Below are 22615 nucleotides of genomic sequence, written 5' to 3'. Positions count from 1 at the left end.
GAAGCTTGGGCAAGCTAGGCTGGGCAGCAGGTAGAGCAGGCAGGCATTGGGAGCAATGCAGGCTGGGTGAACCCCCAGCCCCAGGCCGATTTTGCTCAGTACTGTACCTGGAGTAGGAGGAGCTGCTGGGAAGACTCGAGGAGTAGGGCTGCCTGAAGCCACACGAAGAGAGTGGATACACAGGCTGACTTTGCCTGCAGGTCATTGTGGGGTGGGGGAGGAAAGATAAGGATTGGGGTGAACTGAGCCTCTGGCCACTGCTAAATGGACTTCTGACCTGACTAGAGAACTTCTAATAGTTTCAGAAGGATGACCTGAGCAGTTCAATGGATTGAACAAAAAAAGGTCAAATGTGCTTTAGCTAGCCCACATCCTGAGCTTTAGATAAGGAATCTATACTTAGGTTTTGGCTAGATAGGCACTCTGGGTCAATCAAAATGCATTGGACAATTTTGTCCCCTAATATCATTCTGCACGTTTGTGGCTAATGTCTTACAACTAATCAAATTTCTTTACTTAGCAAACGGTTTTATCTATATACAACAGAGGGAATGTATACCTTTTTTAAATCAGTATGTGTGCTCCCAGGAAGTTAAACCAATGACACTGGCACTTCTACCACCATTAACAGAGCTACTGGAACACAACCACTTCACAGACTTGTGTGTAGAACAGAACATTTTGATCAGAATCAGTTTTTTTAACAAGGAACCTTGTTAGGAAAAGGTTATGAAGATGTGACTTCTTCATTTACTTATAATTTTCTGCACATGTTCCTGTCAGACTATATTGTGAGGTTCAGACACACTTTTGAAGGATACCGAGTAATGGGCTAATGACCCACACTGGATATGAATGAGCATTTCCTCCTCCCATCAGAATGATTAGACTGCTTGTGAGTTTATTATAAACAAGGTGAACATATGTAAGTAGTAGCTTGGAGATAACCGTAAAAATTAAGTAGCTTCTCTTTTAGCAGGAACTGATGACCAGAAGAAATTGCAGGGGGGTAGAATGTAACAAAACAAGGTAAGCTCTTATTAGCAGAAATTATGAACTTATAAGGATAAGAGATATCCAGATATAAGGTACAGTTTCCTTATGCATTCACAGACATTGTTACTATAGAAACTGCTGACAAATGCATGCAAAGTTACAAGTTCAAATGAATTTCTAAAAAAATAGAACCTTAGTGATACTGAACTCACTGGGATACAATATTAAGCAAGCATTTTCCGCTATTCTTTGCACTTTTATGGAAACAGCAAACTGTTTGTAGTCATAAATGAAACATTCACGTTAAAGGGGAATTCCACCTTTTTTTTCAAAAATTTCTGAATAAATAAATCATAGATGTAAACAGTCATTCAGAGTGGTTTGATGGGAAATGCAATATTTACTTAGATTTCTTTACAGTGGTGGAACCACGGGTCAAGATGTCTACAACTGAAATATAGCCATTTGACTATCCAAAATGACCAGTGAACCTACATAAGTCTTCTGAGTTTTATAAGTAATGTTGATAATGATAACAGTGGCACTATTTTGCCTTAGTACATCTTTATTTACCTCTCTGCCATGAAAGTATTTAAAAAAACATTTTAGGCCAAAAGCTTACCTCAAAACTATCAATGTCATCAGGCAGTTGTTCATGTAATAACTTCCTGTTAAACAACTTTTAAAGGCTTTAAACACTTCAAATGTGTCCCTATCACCACTGCTGTGAACCATGCTGACTCTGTAAGTTTCTCTAGAATAGAGCATTTCAAATCAAACCACTCTGAGTGACTTTGTTTACAATCCTTATGACTAAAGTTTACAGAATGGTGAAAAATTCCCCTGTAACTGTTACTGTGATTCAGCCTTCTAATTGTTTTACTGTCATTTATCTACTGTAAATGTATGAGAAATGTCAAATAAAATCAAACTCCATGAATAATTGTACTACATCTTTCACTCATGCACCCATTTTAGCATGATGTGCATTTTCAGGTTAATTGTGAATTTCTACATTCTTTACACTACATTCATACATAACAATGAATACGGCAGGTGTGCAGTAACTTAATGGCAGGTGTGCAGTAACTGGTTTATATATTTATTTTTTACTCTCACATGTCCAAAGAAATATTTCAGATAGTCAGGTAAAAACAACTGCACCCTGGAAGTACACTCTGCTTTCTAGTATGCCAACAACTAGATAATGTTTTAAGATGTTGTCTGACTATTACACATTTTCAAGAGTCTGTAAAAAACAATGAATAATAATTTTTCATAGAAAAATGAATTTGACTTCAATTTTGCAACCTGCTGAGGTCTGGTCAGGTTCTGTTTGTGTGCCCACTGACCACCTTAGTGGGCTGACAAACCTGACAAATACTCTACTTAAGCTGCAAACATAATGCAGTTTCAGCAGTTCCTGCAGCTTTTTGCAATATAAGATTTTTTATCACAAAAGAGAAAACTGTAAAAATCTTCTATAAGTGGAAATTTTAATTAATTAATTTTAGATGTCACTCATTTGTACTTTATTCTCTACATAAACCACTTGACAAAAATCAATATAAAATTAGTGAGATGATTAATATCAACAATACAACAAAATTTACTGTGAGGAAAACATGTTTTGCACTGCACTGAGGTATGTGTAGTGTATTTCTCATGTGAAAGTCCTGAAGAGCTGTTCGCTTGTAAAAGGCAGTGCACTTTTGGGATGGACACAGGATATATGTATTAGCAGTGGAGCAAAGTGCAATTTTTGGAACTTACCAGCTCATGGATGGGGTGATTTGGCCAACTCCACCTGGGGGCAGGGGGTAGAAGCTGGTGAGGTCCTGGGACTGATGCCTGTGAACGCCTGCAAGGCACAAGGATGAGAAGGTGGGGGTGGGGGGTAACTAAGGAGTCTTGCCCCAGTAAAGACATCATTAGCAGTCTGGGAACCTGCTATTATTCTTGGCTAATCTCAAAGGTCAATCACTTCTCAGGTAGGTCAGGTAGTCATAGAAGAAAAACAGCCTCTTTCTTCCCACACTTGAGTATTATGTGTACATGTATTTTCTTTAAAAAAAAAGTTATATTTCATGACAAGAAATACCATTTCCATAGATAATTACTTTTTACTTATTATTGCTTAATAACACTTTTTGTGCCATGTCAAAACGTCTTGTTCTCAAAATGCTCTAAATTGTGAATAAACCATCAGTTTATGTTTTGGTATTGTTCATAATGTTTTGAATGTACACTGTGTAAGCTACTATTGAATGTTATTTTCTATGACAACTTTTTGAATGATAGTGTAAGTTGTAAAATCACCACCTAATAAGACACCTAGAGGTTTTAACCTGTCAGACTACATTCAGTAATCAATAATTTAGTAATCCTGCTTTGTGAAAAACCCTCCAACTGGCACTGGCACTAGTCCTCGCTAGAATGTATACAACTTTGTTTACAACTTTGAGGAACCATCTATTGCCTCCATCTTTCTGTAATTAAGCAGATGGGCGATAGTAAAAAATTAGAAACTCCAAGCCAAATCAAAGAACAACAGATAAAATGCTCTGAAACTGTTCAACCATTTTTTCATTGTTTCTAAAACTCTTCAAAAAATAAAAAGGGATCTCTGTGTGTTTCAAAAGGAAGTCATTTGTCAACGGCATACACCTAGCACTTAAGGGTAACCTGAAGGCAACCTATGTTTGTACAGAAGAATGCCACTTGATGACTGTAATTTGCCAATGCTTCAGGCCTGTTTCTGGATTCAGCCCTCTATAAATCTGTTCAAATGGAATGTGTCTGAGTTGCAAGTTGTCTGTCTTTGTCTCCCTCCACAAAGCCTTTCTACCTCATATTGTAGAAATGCCTGGTCCCCATCGTTCAACCCCTCCTACCTGCTCAAACCTTCCTGTCTGCTCAAGTCTAATGTGTTTCTATTTGAGAGGAGTGCAAAAAACAGATGCAAGCTTTAAGGGCAAATATTAATAATGATCTATATAAGACCTTTTGTTGTGTTAGCAACATCCAAAATGAAAGTGCAGTTTTACTGTAGATGAAAATGAAGTAACTTAAAAAAATATATAAAACAGTTTTCATGAAATTATTCAGTGGTATCAGGTATCTTAAGTGCTTTCTAATTCAGACAGAGGGAAATTCTTGAAAATGGTAGCTACTGAGGTTGAACGGTTCTTAAATGACACATGGGCAGGCTTAAAATAACCTTTCAGTATAGAGCAGACTATGTTTTGGTTGCCAAAACCAGAGAAAGTGAAAGTGCCTGTGAGCTTGAGATGACTGGACAGTATCCCAAAAGAAAACTCCATCAATATGACAGGTGCTACATGGCCAAGTACAGTAAAACAAACATCTAATAGTACAGTAACAGAGGTTCAAACTTTCAGTGTTTTCATTTCCCCCTGTACTTTACCTTCATGTACTGTCAATACGGTAATGACTGCATTGACTGAAAACACATTTCACAGCCTCATCCTGTAAGCGTGTTGGGTCACAGTTGGTGAGTCTGGTCTCAACTGACTGATCGCACACACATACACCCACATGCGCATACACGCACATGCATTAAGTGGCAAGATGCGTAGAAGTGGGAAAGTGAAAGAAACAGATAAACAGAAACAGACAAAAAGGTAAAGACCATGCACAATAAAAAGTTACACTTGATTAGAATCTGCAAATTATTTCCACAGTGTAAACGTCTGAGACTAACCTTCATTGATTTAATTTACAGTCAAAACAGCCATTAAGCACAATTTATTAATTTTTCAAGAACTATTTCTGAGGACATTAGATATAAGATAACCCATAAGCCGAAGAAAAGTGAGTCAATTGAAAATAAGTTAAAAAAACAGCAACTTCCAAAACTGGAGTTCAAAAAATCAACATTATCAGAGCCTGTATAGTGGTCAAGAAGCCATTAGTCAGAAAGGGAAATCGCCAAAAAAGAAGAAAATCTGTGCTAGAAAACTGAAACTGAACTGAGATTTGGAGTGAGAAAAGCAATTTCTAAAACTAAACTTTGGCCCTTCAAAAAAACAAGTTGTCAGAAAAGAAAGCAATCTGTAATAAAGGCAAAGGGTGGACACAAAATAAAAAATAAATGAAAAATAAAATAATAATAATAATAAACAACTAAAGGCTTCTGTGTAAATTTCTGTTAAGTATATGTCTTCTGCTTTTTTCCTGGTGCTAACAAAAAAAACTAGCCATTTTGTCTGAAAATCAAATTAAGGGTGCTCTCTGGCTTTTGCAAAGTACTGTACATCAACATATTAATTGGCAAAAGTAAGTAAACTGAAAGACAAAAAATATGATTTTTTGTGATTTAAATTAAGTCAATTCAGTGTTTTTCATCATTATTACAACCTAAATAGTCTCTAAACATACACAAACATATCCCTACACAAAACGGAGACATAGTCAAGGAAGACCGGGCAAAAAGCCTCTCATTACAGGTGAGTCAAAGAGCCCCAGGGATGGTCACTGTAGTCTACAGACAGGAGTGCCAACAGAAGCTTGGCAGGAGAATTCCAGCTGTGGCTCTCGTGACACACGCAGAAAAACTGCACTAAAAACAAACAACAACAACAAAAAAAAAAAAAACAGAACGTTTCACGCCCTGCCTACTGGACCACACACAATGGGAAAGACAATACCTGTGCCTCAGTACATGGCTACACCGATGGACAGGTAGCTACTCTTCTTTTGCTGACATTCCATGTAAAACTAGGCCTGCCTCAATTATTACATGCACCTTATTGCATTTATTTAACCTGACCGCAATTTTCCAGAGTTAATAGCACGCACACACACACATTTTCTAAACCGCTTATCCTTCTGGGTTACGGAAGGTTGCTGGAGCCTATTCTAGCTGTACAGTTAATAGCAATCATGTTAAAAAATATTTAAAAAAGAGGAATTCCAATGATTTTTAAAGTCAATCATTGAGATGTAACCAGTCATCAGACTGGTTTCATGTGAAATGTGCCCTTCTGGAGAAACTTACCAACTCAGATTTACCTTACAGTGGTTGTGATAGGAACTAGGGGTCACAGATATTGCAGTTTTATTTACTGTCCAAAATAAGTTTCTTTGGGTACTATTTTCCTGCATGAAAACACATTATCATGAGGTCTTACAAAAACAACAGAACTTTTATCTTTTATCTAACTAGTGCTATAACATGTTTAGAGGCCAGTGATGTGTAGTGTTTGTTCATTTGAGCTTGATCTGTTTCTGTCATCAGTTGGGTGCTACTACAGAGAGATAACAAGCAAGACATTAGCCAATTTGATCACATTAGGCTTTTCATTCAATAGTTGCATATGATAAACAAAAAAAGCACAGTTAAACTGTTAATCACAATTATTTATTTTTCAATCAAGGAAAACACGTCATGATCAGGACAGGCTAATGTAAAACCGTAACAAAAGTTGCTTTTGTAACAGTTTTTTATTGTAGTTTTAACAACACTGATTGAGGTTTTTACAACAAAAAGACCACAAATTTAATCTTTAAAACATCACCTGCATTCACTGTCTACTGCATATGCACAATGTTTATACACTCAAATTTAATGTAGTCTGATGGTATGTGTCTGTAACATGTAGTTTTTAGCCCAAAAGCCAAACCACTCAGGAAAAGCATCTGACCGATAATTCTGTATATGGATGAGTAGCAGTCTACAAAAATGATATTGTGAATTTATTTCATTCAATCGTGTACATTATGATTTTGGCAATAATTGTGTTGGTGTAATACATTTATTAATGTGTAAATATATATAGCACACATTTGTTTTAGGTAAATTCAATGCATTTCTTATTTTCAGTGTGTTAAATGCAGCCCCCTGATCCCTTCCCTGTAGATAACTTTGTTCACTTTCCTCTCTGTGGTGATTGTGTGATTAGACTAGTCTTATGTCCCTGCATTATTAGCACTGCATGCCTGTTGAGCAGAGCTGCCTGTGCAGTAGAGTTAGTTTTGTGTGTGACTGTCACTCTAATTGCTTCCAGCTCGTGTGTCTACATGTGCGTGCGCTTGTGTTCCCATGTGTGTGTGGGATGGCTCGTGCAGTGGTGAGCCCGGCACCACTTCAAGCATTGCTGGAATGCTGGAGGCTCCCTGTGGGAGTGAGGGTGCCTCCGGGCTGCAGCCACTGCACTCCAGGCTAACCTTATGGTGCCCGGGCCCCTTCACTAATACTGTGTACTGAGATTACTACTACTAAGGGTGATTTAATTCTATAGGGAATTACTTCATAATACACTTTTCTGAGTGTATCTTGGACATCATCAGTACATCTAGAGCACTAAACATCTGCAAGTAGATTTAAACCAAATATAAAGGGCCTGCAAACCACAGCAACTTTCAACTGTATAGTATCTTTTTCATTAATTTATTTTTACCAATTGTTTTACATTTCCCCTGTTTCACAACTGTGACAACTTCCCCAACTGTGACAAAGATAGCAGTGCCCTAAATCTGTGCTTACATCAATGTAAGACCACGAAAACCTGGGCTTTTTCCTGGTTATACCTTTATCAACAAGGTGATTGGCTCTTTTTACTGAAGGACTTCCTGTAAGTCAACTTTCATGTTTAGCATTACAAGCTATAATATTCGTATTTCAACAGGTGAACTGTCTTCTGCTCTGAAAATGTTTCTGCTACTATGGAGCACTGGAGTAGCCATTCATTTGGGATGGCTGAGGCTCAGTGGTTAGGTGCTCCACACTAACAAGCTGTTCACCATGGATTAGAACCAAAACCAGAGAATTGTGGGTACTCACATTCCTCCTCTTGAGCTGGGCAAAGCTATTATGCTCTTCAGATTTTTGAAGAATTTTCTGATTCAAGTAAGCATTTCGTGATTTGGCCATTTGAATCATCTTGCTGTTGTACCAGGGCTGGGGGTCAAAAAAACTTGTTTCTTGTCTGTGTGACCATCTCTGGTCTCTGACTCTGCAGAAAATCAAAGGCTTTCCATTAAACTTTCCAAGGTCAACCATGGTGGTTGCCTACATCAGTAATATACTTCTCCTTTGATTGTATATGAAAATGTCAGTGGGGGACATGAGAGGGAAACGAGAGGGAAAAATGGTAAAACAAATATAGAAAAACAAAATGGCAATGTGATATTTGGGACACGAAAGCAAAAACAGAGAGAGACAGAGCAGGCTGGAGCAACATATGCTTTGATAGGCAAAAATATAAAATATAAAATATAATTTACAAGAAACAAATCCTACCTTTAAGATAGCTGAACTGGTAATTAAAGGTTATATGAAGATATAAAGGTCTGTCTGGACTGCTTCTAATTGTGGCTGTAATGAAACCTCCTTAATTATGTCTAACTACAACAAAATACAATCATAAATCAAATACACACAAGTTTAGTAAATTCTTTAATTCATTACTATTTCTAATTGTCCCATGTACAATATCATTATCATTTTTAAACAGATCACCTTTGACAAAAAAGTCGTTCTGCAAGGGTTCTTTAGTAAAGGCTTTGGTTATAAACAGCACCAAAAAGGGTTCCACTATTGTTGCAAGTCAAAGAACTTTTTTGCCACTTTACAGGGGCCTTTTTGCTAAGAATGCAAGGCTATGGACTTCAGGCATTATTAAGGTCAAGAATTATTCCATCAAGAGCATATCATTTAAATGAGACATATCAAATTATGCCAAATTAAATTTATTCAGCACATTATTATTCAATTAGTGTGTGCAGTTTTGTATGTGTATATTAAGTATTTTTATTTAATTTTTATTTTTACCCCTTTGTCTCCCCAGTTTAGTCACTACTAATTCTGCTGCTAGCTGGGTCTCTCTCCTATCACATGATGTTGCCAAGGTGGGATAGCATGTGCCAATGCAACATCTCTGGATAACAACACACTTTGAGGAAAAAACTAATTGCCAGTTATGTTTTGTCAGATAAGAGATGTCTGCATTGGCTTGCATCATGCTAGGTAAACAGTGAGTGAGGCCAATTACATTCTTTTAGAGCGGCCAAGGATGGCTGTGACATCACCAGAGATCAAACTCACCAACTCTTAGAAGGTTGTGCCATTCTGAAAATACATAATTTTAAGTATTTTACAGCAGCTTTGAATGTGGTCCAGCCAATCAGAGCTTACAGCTACAGCCAGTTTTATAATAAACAATCTGATCACTATTAAAACAGCTGAAGCTGAAGTCTCCCAAGAGTGGGAATTATTTCTCTATTAAACCATATACCCACTTATCTGTTTGGACAGTGGGGCATGAAAGAATGCACAGACACACACTATCAGAGGCACCCATACCTGGCTTCTGGCTCATGTCTGTTGGCAGGTGCGGAGGGCTGGGGTTGAAATGTTCGTTGCTGTAGGGCAGAAGCGACGTGAGCGGGTGCATCCCATGAGGTTGCTGTACCACTGACACTTTGTTAGCCTGCAACACACACACACAAACACACCAAAAAATTTAACAGTCAGTTGAACAGTGTGGCTTGCGGCAAAACATGAGAGTGCTGGATGTTGTATACATTTTGCTCCAATATCTTTGGCTGAGAGAATCAATGTGAGGAGGGTCCATTTGATCGATAGTCCTTTGAAGATCAAGAAAGGCTGCATGGGGGCTTGATTGCTTTCATGTTTCTGTTTACAAATGGCTTGCAATAACTTATGTGAGTGCCAGTTATTGCTAATGCTAACAGCATGCTGTTTGACACATGATATGTTGCAGCAGTTACAATGTTAGAAGCAGCCACAGTTCTTGGACAGTCTTCTAACTGCTAGGCTTTTTTTTGTCTTAACTGTGTATGTGTGAGACAGGGAGACAAAATCTAAGAATGAAAAAGTCAGAGAGAGCATGTTTATTTGGCAATCTGGCAGACATGCTGTTTTTCAAGCTTGCGTACATATTCATGAAAAAGTTATTCCTTTTCTTTTTTTGCGAAGTCGGCAGCAAAGGACGAAGATAGTGGAGTCTTCGACCCCCTGCTGTTTTACAAAGTGAATGCCTTATCATTCCCTGCCAGTCTCTTCTCATCTACTGAGGCGCATAAAACACATGCTTTCACCACTCTCCTCCATCCATACCTGATCACACTGCTCAAAAAAGTCTGCTGTAGGATTTCAACAGTATGTGCATAAGAGAGGTCAAAGATCAAACTGATGACTTTCTCAACTCTTCTCTCCTTGTTAAAAAGGTGCCACAAGGGTTATTCTAGCAAAGTCATAGAAGAGCCACTTTCTTTAAAGTTTAAAAAGTTTTTTTTCCATTATTACACATCTCATTTACAAAATGTATTTCTAAAGAGTCATCCATTGAGGGGTTCTTTAGGGAACCAAAAGTGGTTCGTCTACACTCTTAAAAAAGGGTGCTATAAAGAATTCTTCAAGTGATGGCACAGAAGAACTACTTTGGTTTGCCAAAAAACATATTTAAATAAGAGGTTTGTGAGCATGAAGAACTTTTTAAAGGTTTAAAGTACCTTTGTCAGTTTAAGGTTCTTCCCAAAACCTTTAAGTGGGTGTTCTTTAAACTTTAAAAAAGTTTCTCACACTCACGTAACCCCTTTTTCAAAAATGGTTATCTAAAGAACCATCCACTGAAAGGTTCTTTAAGGTAACCAAAAGTGGTTAGCATTTTTGTCACCTTTATGTGAAGTATGGATAATGTTTAAAAGGTTACTTACACAAGAAAGAGTACATTTAAAAATCTTAAAACTAAACTTTAAGATTTTATTTTTTTATTTATAAGCTGGAAAATAACCCCACAGTTAGGTTTCTCAATAGAGTAACAACTTATGTCTCATTTAAAATATCAGTCAGTGTATGCTGCTCAGTGTGTGGAGAACACAGACCCTAAAAGGGCTTGTTCAAAGGATTGAGGGTTGTATGCTATGTCCTTGAAACATAATGGCTGCACAATTTTATATTGATGTTTCTTGACGTCTTTCCCTTCCTTAAAGCAATTAGCAGCTCTTGAAGTGGTTTTCCATGTTCAGTTCTTTCTTACACAGCCTCTCTGAGATTAAATACGTGTACTTCTAAACATATAATTATCAACCTACTTCTATTTAAGCATGCCCCATCCCCCACCAACTTAAGATAATTATATTTCTGTAGTTAAGAGATACAAAGCAGTTTGTGCACACAAAGTACAAGCAACATAGTGATCTTTTGGTCAATATGACTTCAAAGCAAAATTCCAATTAGATATCAGAGCAGTGTGCCATTCACTACATGTAATCTCATTTTGCAATCGAACGAAATCTATTAGCATAACGTCGTTTCCTTTTATCCTGTGTTTGAACAAGAATCCGCCTTTCAATAAAAGACGGCTTTTGACGGGATCACTAGGAAATTAATGATGGCTCTATTGCACCGAGGAACACCATGACCCACTGGCCCTTCAAATCACTTACAATGCAGATGAAACACTTTGCAGTGTAATGTATTCTTTGGTTTTAAAAATGTAAGTAGCTTTTTTGATGCGGAAATTAGAGGTCCTTTTGGGAACAGAGAGCCGCTTTGAGAGTCACATCTTTAATCTCCTATTTGAGCATGGATACATTTTACACGCAAGTTGTTTGCACACCCCCCACTTGAATGGGGAGCAATCATTTTGAGTGAATAGATTTTTTCTTTTTTATAGAGCCATTAAAGAGGCTGAATGTGCTAAAGCTTCTCATGACTACCCTCTGAAGATGTGTACCTCCTATCTGATTTACCAAAGTCATAAGTGGCTGTAGACATGCTATTCAATGTAATTAGAAGTGTCACTATTGATTATATTAGTAATAGAGTTTCAAAAATAGGCCAAAAAATGCAAAATGACTTAACTATACAAACAAATGAATAGCTTGTCAAAGATTCCAAAATTTTTAATTAAGAAAAGGATAAACAAGGAAGCTTTTAAAAAAGAACTTAAAAGTGGGCTTTCAAGCAGTAAACTCTGTGTAAGTATTGGCCCTATCATCAGAAAATCATGTTTAACCCCTAGATAGCCCTCCATTCCCCACCCAGTGACTCACCCACCCAATTAGTAGTTAGTGCTTCTCCAAGTGCACTGAGCTGTACAGTAAAGTTTTGTTTACAAAAAAAGGGGAAAATGTGCATAAATGGGTGTACATCAAACTCTTTCTTACTGCAAAGGGAAATTGGTAAGAGAATTTAAAATATGTATTGTCGTGCAACTTGCAAATTCTTTTGGAACAGAAATTTTAAGTGATTTTTAAAAATCAAATCACTGAGTTTAATAGAGTTATTGCTACAGCCATAAATGTAATTCAGTTCAGTTTTTCTTTTTACCGAAGTCCAAAAAGACTAAAGTATGTCTCACACAGTAATCACAATTAAAGTTCTTTTTTTCTGTTATGTGAGATGTATTATTATCATTGATGGGGAAGGTTGTGACTAATATTGCCTCCCAGGTGCTACCATAGCTTGCACACAGACACCAGAAAGATAGAACATTTTGAGTCCCGGGCACTTGGTTTTGAGCTGTGTGGTCTGAGTATCTGAGTATCAGTCAGTCTGTGGGAGAACAAAGTTAGTCATCAGCTTTCAAAGCTGCCCACACTTGTTCAATCAACAAGGTAAAGATGGGGACAAGGCACTGCACAAAGTGTCTGCAGAAAGAAGCACAACGCTGCTCAAATGTAGGGAAGGAGAAGAATTTAGTTTATAGAACCAAACTGAAAAAAGTGCATTTTCCTTATTTTTTCTTGTCCAATTGAAAGAGTCTCAAATGACCTCAAGTGCACAAATTGGTACAATATTTTTGTGCGAGAAGCCGATTTGCTTGTGCTTAGGATTACTGTAACTGAGAAAAAAAGTCCATTTCCTGTCTGAGTGAAAGTGAGATTAGCAAAAATTCCACAGTGGTCTTTAAAACCTCTGTATCTACTCCTGTTGTCTTGAGGGTAAATGCGCGTGGGTTTATTAGAATTGAGGTCAATTTCATTTCAATTCCTCCTCAATTCCTGCAAACGAAACTGGAAATTGCATTGGAACAGTCAATGTTCTGACACAAAAGGTGTTTCTCATATATATATCAAATTCCACAGCTAAGGTACTGGCGGAAAATACAACAAAGTTTCGGACAACTATTCAGTCTAATTTGAAATATGCCTTTGTAACAAACTAGGATGCATTCTGCCTTTGCCTGCTCTCAAACATTATGAGTGACAACAATTCCATTCTGGCATCATGCCGCAATCTGGAAATGATTCGGCATCTCCGAGATGGAGAAAATGAGCGCCACTTAGTTAGAGGTTTGGACAACATCAAAGGCACTGCAGACATAACAATGCAGGCATGTTTAAACACACTAAAACCAATCTTTACCTCCACACTCCCACCTGATCCCACTCTCCTTCTTCATCCTCAAGCCTCTTCTAGAGGGGCCATCACTCAGTGATACACTCTTTGGGGAATTTTTTGCTAAACACTGACGAAAGAAGTTTGGTATAGATGACCCTTGATGTCTGTCTCACTGTACTAAATAGCTGATGACTTCATGAGTTTGACCAAAAACAAATGCATGTTACAGTACAATTCCTTCCTTTGAAGCTTCAGAGCAAAAAAGGTTCACATGCAATACTGTAGACTGATAGTATGACATTAGACTCAAATTTCAATCAGCAATAATTAGTTTGTAATTTGAACAATGATAATTCATGTTCTCCTACTGGCCTTCCATTCAGTTAAAAGGGGAATTCCATGAATTCCACAAGTAAAGCCATTTTATTTACCCTCCAAAATTACCAGTGAACCTATTGGTGTCTCTAGAGTTTTATATGTAATATTCTTAATAATGAAATAGTGGTAAATCTAAAAAAATACATTGTCTTGGTACCGTCTTGACATGCATCACCTCTGCCACAAATCAGGCCAATCAGGCCCTTTCCCCACCATTGTAAAGAAATGAAGAGTAGGTAAGTTTCTCTACAACACACCATTTCACATCAAATCACTCTGAATGAATTGCATCTTAATCGTCAAAATAATTGGTACTTGATTACTCATATGACTATCAATGATTCTTTCTTTCATGAATCAATCTGTTTGATCTGCAAAGCATAAAGCTAATTGGTTGTGGTGGCTCTGGGCATTCTGGTATTAGTAGCTATGAACACGTCCTATTAAGACTGTGATCTGGATCAGACACTTACTCATTAATGCACCAAGACTCTAATAGTTGTTAGAAAGTGCTGCATCCTGGCTAATAAAGGAAAGTCCCTCCAGCCCACTTTCAATATTATTCTGTTCTATCAAAGGGCAAATCCAGAATTGTAAGAAGTAAAAAAAAATAATTTGTGTTTAATTCAACTATGAGACAATACTGTCATGCTGTTGTTTAAAACTTTAATTGTTGTAAATTGTGACCTTAAACTGTGTATAAACATAAAACTAATGAACTGAATACATGATGAAAATAAGCTATTAGCTGAACAAAAGATCAGACGTAAAATGTTGTTGTTTTGTATCCTTAAATGGTCCCCTGTGCAATTTTAGATATGATTAATAGCCTTGTTTACGCTATGCAGAGAAATGAAATTATGACAAATAATTTTTGGGAAACAAACCGTGCCGCAAATGTCATAAATCCAACAGCAAAACACACTTCCTTCTCCTCATGGTTATCAACACAATACATGAGACATGTACTATCAGAGAAAAACAACTAGTGTTGAATTAACTCTTACAGTGTTCATCTCTATCCTAAACTGTCTGGTCAAAAAAAGAGTTCACTCAACATTTGTGAAATTAATTAGCAGCATAATCATATAAACCGTATTATTATTTATCATTACTGTAATTATTTTCATTCACACTGCACATAAACAGCACCTATTATACTGAGCATTTCAGATCTCATTGTCTCTTTAAAAAAAATCACCTTTTAAAAATTCTAAAAGTAATTTTTAAAAAATGTAATTGCTGTTATAGCAGACGAGAAGAACAGTCCAGAAACGAAACAAAGGGGAAAAAGGCTGGGAAAATACTGTTCAGTCAACGTCAATCGGACTTGAAAATAAACTATTTCAAACATGCTGAGAAAGCTCCAAGAGTCATACTGAAACCTATGCTTATGGTGTTGTTTGAATTTGCCGGGTATTTCTTGAACCAGCCTTTGTGCCAGAGGGAAATACCTTAATGTTTCAGAAAAAAACCCTTCATCTATATTCAATACTACTTGGAAACAAAGCAATCTTCTCGCACACAACATGTGCACTAAGAGCAAAGATTATAAATGTCAAAGCTGAAATAGAATAAAGTTTGTCACAGTTATGAACTTTACAGTGTCCTGTTCATTTTGCTAAAGTTTAGGGCTGTCACTAATATATATAATATATTAGGATTATATACGAATTTTGAGAATTTGAGCATTAATGGTTTAAAAAAAACAAGAACTGCAATGACAAAAATATGGCCAGCTTTTCAAAAATACTTGATTGAAAAAAGAACAAATAGACTTTATTTTTAATGAAATACTGTGTGCATATAAACAAGTTAGTTCTTCAGTTTCTCTTTCATATAGTCATACGGAGAATTTAAAATATGCATTATTATCATGTAAACTAGCATGTAATCACTGCTGATTCAGCGAGAAGATACATTTTAAAAATGAACGTAATTGAACAATAAAAAACTGAATAGGCTTTCAAAATTCCAAATTACTTCATTAGGAAAAAAACACTTTGTGACAAAAAATTCATACAAATAATTGAGCCTATTAAACTGTAAGCGAGACCAAAAGGAGAATTTAAAATATGCATTATCATCATACAAACGGCCTCCAACTGCTGTTGATTCACTGAGAAGTTTAACATTAAGCAAAGATTTTGTTAAATTAAGTTTAATCAGTTTTAATTGAGTATTTGTGAGAGCCTTATTAAAGATATTAGGGTAAATGTTTCTCAGCATCCCAACTAGCAAAGTGTCAAATAAGGAGTAAGAAAGCAGAGGACAGGAGGTCATCTTTAATAACGCTGGATAATTGGCATGGAGGAAACATCCTGGGCAGAATATGAGGCCATTCCGTGTTTGGGAGCTTATCTGCTACACCTTGCCAGAGATGTTCCACCGCCAGCAGCTATGATGATGATAATTACGGCGTCGTGAGAGCGTGGCACACACAGATGAAAGAGAGCAGCCTCTCTAACTGTGGAGGTGAGGCAAGTTGGAGCTGTTGGTGGTAATGTCTCTGGGAGAAGGAGTTTGTAAGTGCATCCATGTGTGTGTGCACATGTGGATGTGTGTGTGTGTGTGTGTGTGCCCAGACTGGGTGAGGCAGAGCCCCTTTTTAGCAGAGTGTCATTGCAAGCCACTTGAAGGTCTCTTTATTAAATGGCTGGTACATCAAAGACCCCAGTGAGAAGATGGACAGTTCTCTGAGGGGAAGTGTGACCCATACACACACACACACACACACACACACACACACACACACAAACATTTAAGAGAAACAATCTACAACAACCTCTCTGTGTTAGAGCTACATAGAGCTACACTGTATGTTAACTGTTATTGCAATGCTTTTTTTTTTTAGTGTGTGCTGCGAGCAACGCTTCTCCTATTATTTCTCCTTAATCTAAAGTTAGTTAAAAAATGTATACACTAAAAATATTGCATTTATAGACCATACAAACAGAACATTACTGACAAAGTAACTCCTGACATACATACTTTTGCCACATGGACAGATTACAAGGCAGATTTTCAGTGTGGCAAAGAATGTCGGGACATAGGCGAATAAAACAACATTCCAGCTTGTCTGGAGGAAAGGTGCCAATGTACAACTGAAAATGAATTTCCATAAATCATGCTTTTTCTTATTGTGCATTCCAGGTAATATCAAACTGCAGTTGGGTTGTTTTGATTAAGTAAAAATAACAAAACACAGGTAACCTCCAAAATTAAACTTAAATTAAAATAGTTTTTCTTTAAATTTAGTTTTTTGGCAAAAGCAGATAATTTTAATGGTCATATTTTATGTTTCAAGGTTAAAAAATCCAGGTAATGGATGCAAGTTTCTTTTAAGTGCAATATTTAACATTCTTTAACATAAAACAAGTAGGTAAAGTGCTTAAAATTGCAAAAAACAGCCCATAAATGGCCAATATTAAACATCTATAAGATCATATCTCTGAAAATCCTAAGACTGATTTTCAAATTGTTCACTGCTCCCTATATAGTGCACTATATGAGTTAGCAAATTTTGGCTTTACACCCAAATACTGCACTTTATGTCTAATACGGATTTGTGCACACATGGCTGAATTCAAAGTGGTTCTTTGCTAGACAGACTGTTCACTGTTTAGATGCAGTAGACATTATTTTAAAACATACGTTCTGCACTTTGTAGGGAGAAGGGATTCTTCCCAGTTTGCGGCAGTCTTGTATCATCTGATCTGAATACTGTGCGTTGATTTCGTGGAATGGATTTCTCGAGTTCTGCTCGAGAACAGCACTAGCGTTTGACTGTTTCTGCTGTAAAACGTGAACTTGCAATGCCTTGACAACGGACAACAACAGCTTTTGTGACAAAACATATTACGGGGTTCGGAATGCACTATGTGTTAAGGATAACTCACGACCATCAGCTCGTTTTTTTAAAGGATGGCATTTAACGTTTTTTGCAAATGAAACTTCAATTGTTGCCAATATTAAGTCATATTATAAGCTAGCCTAGATGGTATTTATATAGTAATTATATAACATTCAAGTAAAATACAAGAACTATAGGGTAAGGCTTTGTAACATGCACATGTAGTCCTTCATAATTCGTATTTCACAATAATATTGTTTATTGTGATTATTCCTAGCTATCGTCATCTACTGACCATAACTCATCAGAACACAATGAGTCTAGCTAAAAAGAGGTTAGAGAAATACCGCATTAGGTTCATGATTAGTTCAGGATTTTATACATTCATTTACTTTGTTTGTTTTTAGAAACTAGACTAGTTTCTAGTTTCTAGACTAATTTCCATTTAATTCCTTTTAATAATTCTAAACATTTAGCTATTTCACTGTAAAACTTTTTTTCAATGTAAATTTTCATTGGTAGCAGGTGGTGAATGTGTGTAATTTATTAAAATTTGCTTCACTGTTGTTATTAAACCTGTACAGTGTGGATGAAAATTTATACTACAATAATTTGTCAAAATATCATTACAGAAAAACTGATCACATAAAACAAACTAAATACCTTGCTGTATAATGAATGTTCATCAACTTTGTTCCATCTAGGATGTGAATTCCATATAGTAAAAATGATATGATCTAGATATAATCTAGCTGGATATTTTGCTGGATAAATGAACACTAGACACAATCACACTTGAATCCATGGATGTTTCTATATCTGCCATTGCTATTTCCAAAGGAATAGATACAGGTACATGATACATTTAACTTTATAGGAGTTTCATTTGCAATTCATCAAGTTCGAGTCAAACAAACAAACAAATGAATAAATAAATAAACAAACAAACACACAACTTAAGAAGGGGTCTGGGGTTACACAGTAACACTACATTCAAGAACAAGATTAGATTTTAACAAAAACACCCTGAAGAACAATTTAAAAACTGCTAAAACTACCTATCTAAATGTCCATTTTAATATCACTGTAGTTAGAAATAGATGATGCAAATCAAAAAGCATGCATGGAATGGGGGAAATACAGCCCTTTCATGTAGTAATTTATTCCCTCTGATTAATTCACTCTGCCCCTCTGGATCAAGCGATTATGGTGGAGATCCCCCCCACTTCTCCACTTGCCAAGGGTAGTTTTGCAGCCCACCTGCTGGGCTGGGCCCTTGCTGCACCAGGAAAAAGTAATGATGTTCCCATGGTTACAGCACTGTGCAGTTGGCAGGCTAAGGGCCCTGCTCTGAAATCTTTGCCAAATTACACTGCCTGCTTATGCCAAAGGTAAACAGCAGAGACACTACTGATCTCAGGTCAGCAGCAGTCCACAAAACGTCTCTGGGGAAAGTAAACTTTAGCAAGGTGACCTTAGACTTTATGTTCACACCTTCACATCATCATACACCTTCAATCACTAGGCTACATCTCCATTAGACAACAACAACCTAAATCAAAAACCCTCTCAGCTCTGAATCGTCTTCACTAGAAAACAGCTTTACTGTGCCTGCCATCAGCTGCTTATATTAAATGGTAATAATTGATGAAAGACAAAAGTATCTAGTACATATCTGGAAAATGCAGATAGTAGGGCCCAACCTATATCGGTCAACAATAAGGTCTCAAAGATTTAAAGGTATTGGTAAAACCAAATGCTATTGGCAATAAAGCAGTGATATTTAGAGGCTTTTAAAAAAAAATTTACTTTTAATTTTTTACTTTAAATTTTTACTTCTTTGATTTCCCCTTAATTTAGTCATTGCAAAATTCCACTTGTTAGCTAGGACTCCTAGGTGCTGAGAGTTGCTGGGAGGGTGAAAGCTAGCAGCCACTGCATCTTTTTGAATGTCATTGTAACAGCTCAACAAGCTTGAAGGATAAATGTTAATTACCTACTCTATTTACAGATGTCGGCATTGGCTAGCACTGCACTGAGTGATGGGGAGAGAGGGAGGACCACCCTGCCCATCCAGAGAAAGTGAAGCCTATTATGCTTTCTACGACACCCGGCTATGGACTGCATGTGGCATCACCAGGAATCAAACTGGGATCAAAGTCTTTAGTGGTTTATTTTATATTGTAATGATCAATGCTAAACTGCTCGTCACCACTTGCTTACTTCTATTATAGCAATACAACCAGAGCACAAAACACTGTCATGGTCCTAACTCATAAAAAGCATCCAAAACCTAACAATTAGCATGGTCAAGATAAGAAATAAGACATAAAAAAGGAAACATAACAGCTAATTATCATAAACCACAAAGAATTTTGGGGAACTCCAACCCACCGCACTGCAATATTAACATTATTTAACACCTTCTGCTGTTTAAAAATTTGACAATTGAGAACTGGCAATCAGATCAGTCAGTAAAGCACTGTATAACTAAGACTATATCAAACTATATCTAATTACATCGGCCAACATTATCAGTAATTTGAATTTTTGGCTTTTTTTTCAGTCACAAAATGTTCATAACAGTTGGTCCCTAGAACAGACAAGCATAAACAGGAGCAATGCAATAACACCTAGCAAATATGCAAATAGTTGCCATTTAGAATATTAATACGACTTCAATATAGAATAATATTCAGTATTTTTCATGGGAACTTTGTCTGATGTCTGTTACAAAAGGCTACAGTAGTTGCTTGTTTGTAATACGGTGACAAAGTATCTACTGTGTGTTGTTACAGTCTCTCACGAAGAGAATACTTCAGAAGTGAAAACAGAGACGCCTGTGTGGCTATTCCAATATGGCAAAAAGTGGGAAACGCAGTCGTTTGTTATTGAACAAGCGTGACATCATGACCAGCTCCCCAGAGATCTCATGGACGGTTTTAATCCACTTGTGATTTCAATTTAACTTGGCCGGCTCAAATATCACAGTGCTATGGTCTTAGATGTGGCTGCAGATATCATTCGAATTAAACCAGAGAAAGGCAGCTCAAAGGAGCTGTTGTGCTGTGGCTTCTCAATGAAAGAAAAATTTTGAATGCTTTGTATATTTCCTAACCATGTTCCCCATGGCTGAGAAGCACATGTTGTTCTCATTTAGGGGCAAACATAAAAAAAAAGCCTGACATTATTTCATATGACCAAAATCATGGCTGATCACTTTTTTAAATGCTGTCCAAAATGACCATTATGTGATTACCAAAGTGAAATCCATAGTTGTAAATCACTTAGAAATACTCATAGATTATCTTGAGTGTATCTTGGGTTCAAGTTGAGAAGCGTATTATTAATATGGTTGTAATGCTGTCTTCAAGATGATCAGTGTAAAATCAATGTCAGGTCAGCAGTTGTAGTGTTCTGAAGCAGCACATCAGCTTTTATCAGTGACTCACTCATTAGTACTGTGTCTACGTGCGCTCAACAGATCCACACTGATACATGCACAAGGGCAAAACAAGATCAAATCCGCAGATGCGGGACATATCAGGATGCAGCATTAGCACAGTTCAATGATTCAAGTCAAACCCCAGATCCCAAATCCCTGCTCCTATTAGGGATGGGCAGTATGATCATACGTTAACATTACTGTTACAAATTATGTTACAATGCGCTTTTCCATGTAGATCATGGACTGCATGTATCTAAAAAAAAATAAAAAAATAAACAACTTAGACCAATAATTGAGAACATATAAACAACAACAACCAGTGTAAGGAGCTATATAATGGCATAATAACAAGTAGCTGATAACATGTCTGCCCAGTAAGGCATTATTTTATTCATTCATTTTAACCATTTTTTGTCAGCTTAATTTGCTTCTTCTTTCTGTAGATTTTTTCTGCTTATAGTTTTAATAGTTTTTAAATGTGGCACTAAATATTATGATTAGGGCTGTCAAAGTTAATGCATTAATAACACATTAATTATATGATAAATTATTAAAGGCACTCATTTTGTTTTGAACACCGCTATCCTAGTTTGACCCCTAAACCATCCATAGTAGTCCAGGCTGAAGCCCAGTTACTCACATGCTTTATGTTGCTATGACAGATTGTAACCCTCTCATCCAAATGCAGCTTGCAGAAGGCAGACTAGACTGCACAGTGCTCATGAGACACTTGTGGATAAATCAACAAGAAGTAAACTAACAAAAGGAATAGCAAAGTGGAAAGCTACAGTTATCCTTAAGAGCCTCCACTGTAACAAAAATACAAGAGTAGTATGAATAATAGTGAGAACGACAGGCTACAATCAATAATATATATGACATTCAGTTGTATGCAAAAGTTTGAACACCCTGGGTCAAAATATATGTTTTGTTGATTTTCTAAGTGAAAATAAGTTAACACATCTACAGGGAACGAATTTGACATGGTATTTTTTTCTGCACATTTTAGTGCACAGTTTCTATTTATTTGCCGAGTTAAACATAATGGAAAAAGTATGTTAAATTCAGCAAATTGTGCATTAAAAAGAACAGAAGTATGTTCTTTTTAGAGAGTGTGTACGTATTTTTACTTGGAAAATCAACAAAATTGGATGCAAAAGTTTTGCATGTAACTGTATATGAAATATATACTCATCGGTCAGAACAAATAAAATCTTTCTTTAGGGTGAAATTTAATCAAAAACAAATGTGATTAATCGCAAATAATGACATCAAATAATGCAATTAATTGTAATTAACTATTTTAATCATAACTCTTTGACAGCTCTTATTGTGATACATATTGTGAATCATTAAAATCTTCCTGTATAAAATTTTAGATAAGATAGTGAGGAGATGTCAGATATGGTTATATTTTTGCCATATAACCCACTCTATATTTCTATACTGAAATCTAAACATTGGTCCCTTAAAGCCACAGCAACACATTTTGGTCAACTCTCTCACTCAGCCAACAACATACCTTGCCTTACAACACTGCTGGTGAATAAAGTATCCCAAGAGTCTAGCCCGTCTAGAGTGAGCGTTAATGCATTTTAAGTGGAGC

The 22615-nt window shown here is 36.5% G+C and overlaps 1 protein-coding gene across 4 annotated transcripts in view; it reads right to left on the bottom strand.

The window, feature by feature from the left end:
* tcf7 (transcription factor 7) overlaps positions 1–22615 on the bottom strand; it is a 54013-nt gene that overhangs the window by 12261 nt on the left and 19137 nt on the right. For 2 of the 4 annotated variants that reach the window (XM_036588368.1, XM_036588369.1), the window contains exons 4-6: positions 9323–9449; positions 2770–2857; positions 108–194 (exon numbers count right to left, since the gene is read on the bottom strand). In XM_036588368.1, coding sequence (XP_036444261.1) covers positions 108–194; positions 2770–2857; positions 9323–9449 — 302 coding nt within the window. The remainder of the gene's footprint in view (positions 1–107; positions 195–2769; positions 2858–9322; positions 9450–22615) is intronic. The other 2 variants (XM_036588370.1, XM_036588372.1) reach the window with 1 other exon arrangement.

Source organism: Colossoma macropomum, unplaced genomic scaffold, assembly GCF_904425465.1.
Source record: "Colossoma macropomum unplaced genomic scaffold, Colossoma_macropomum, whole genome shotgun sequence".
In the NCBI taxonomy this organism is placed as follows: Eukaryota; Metazoa; Chordata; class Actinopteri; order Characiformes; family Serrasalmidae; genus Colossoma; species Colossoma macropomum.
Note: the sequence above shows the minus strand (reverse complement) of the source record. Positions and strands in the feature narration are given on the sequence as shown.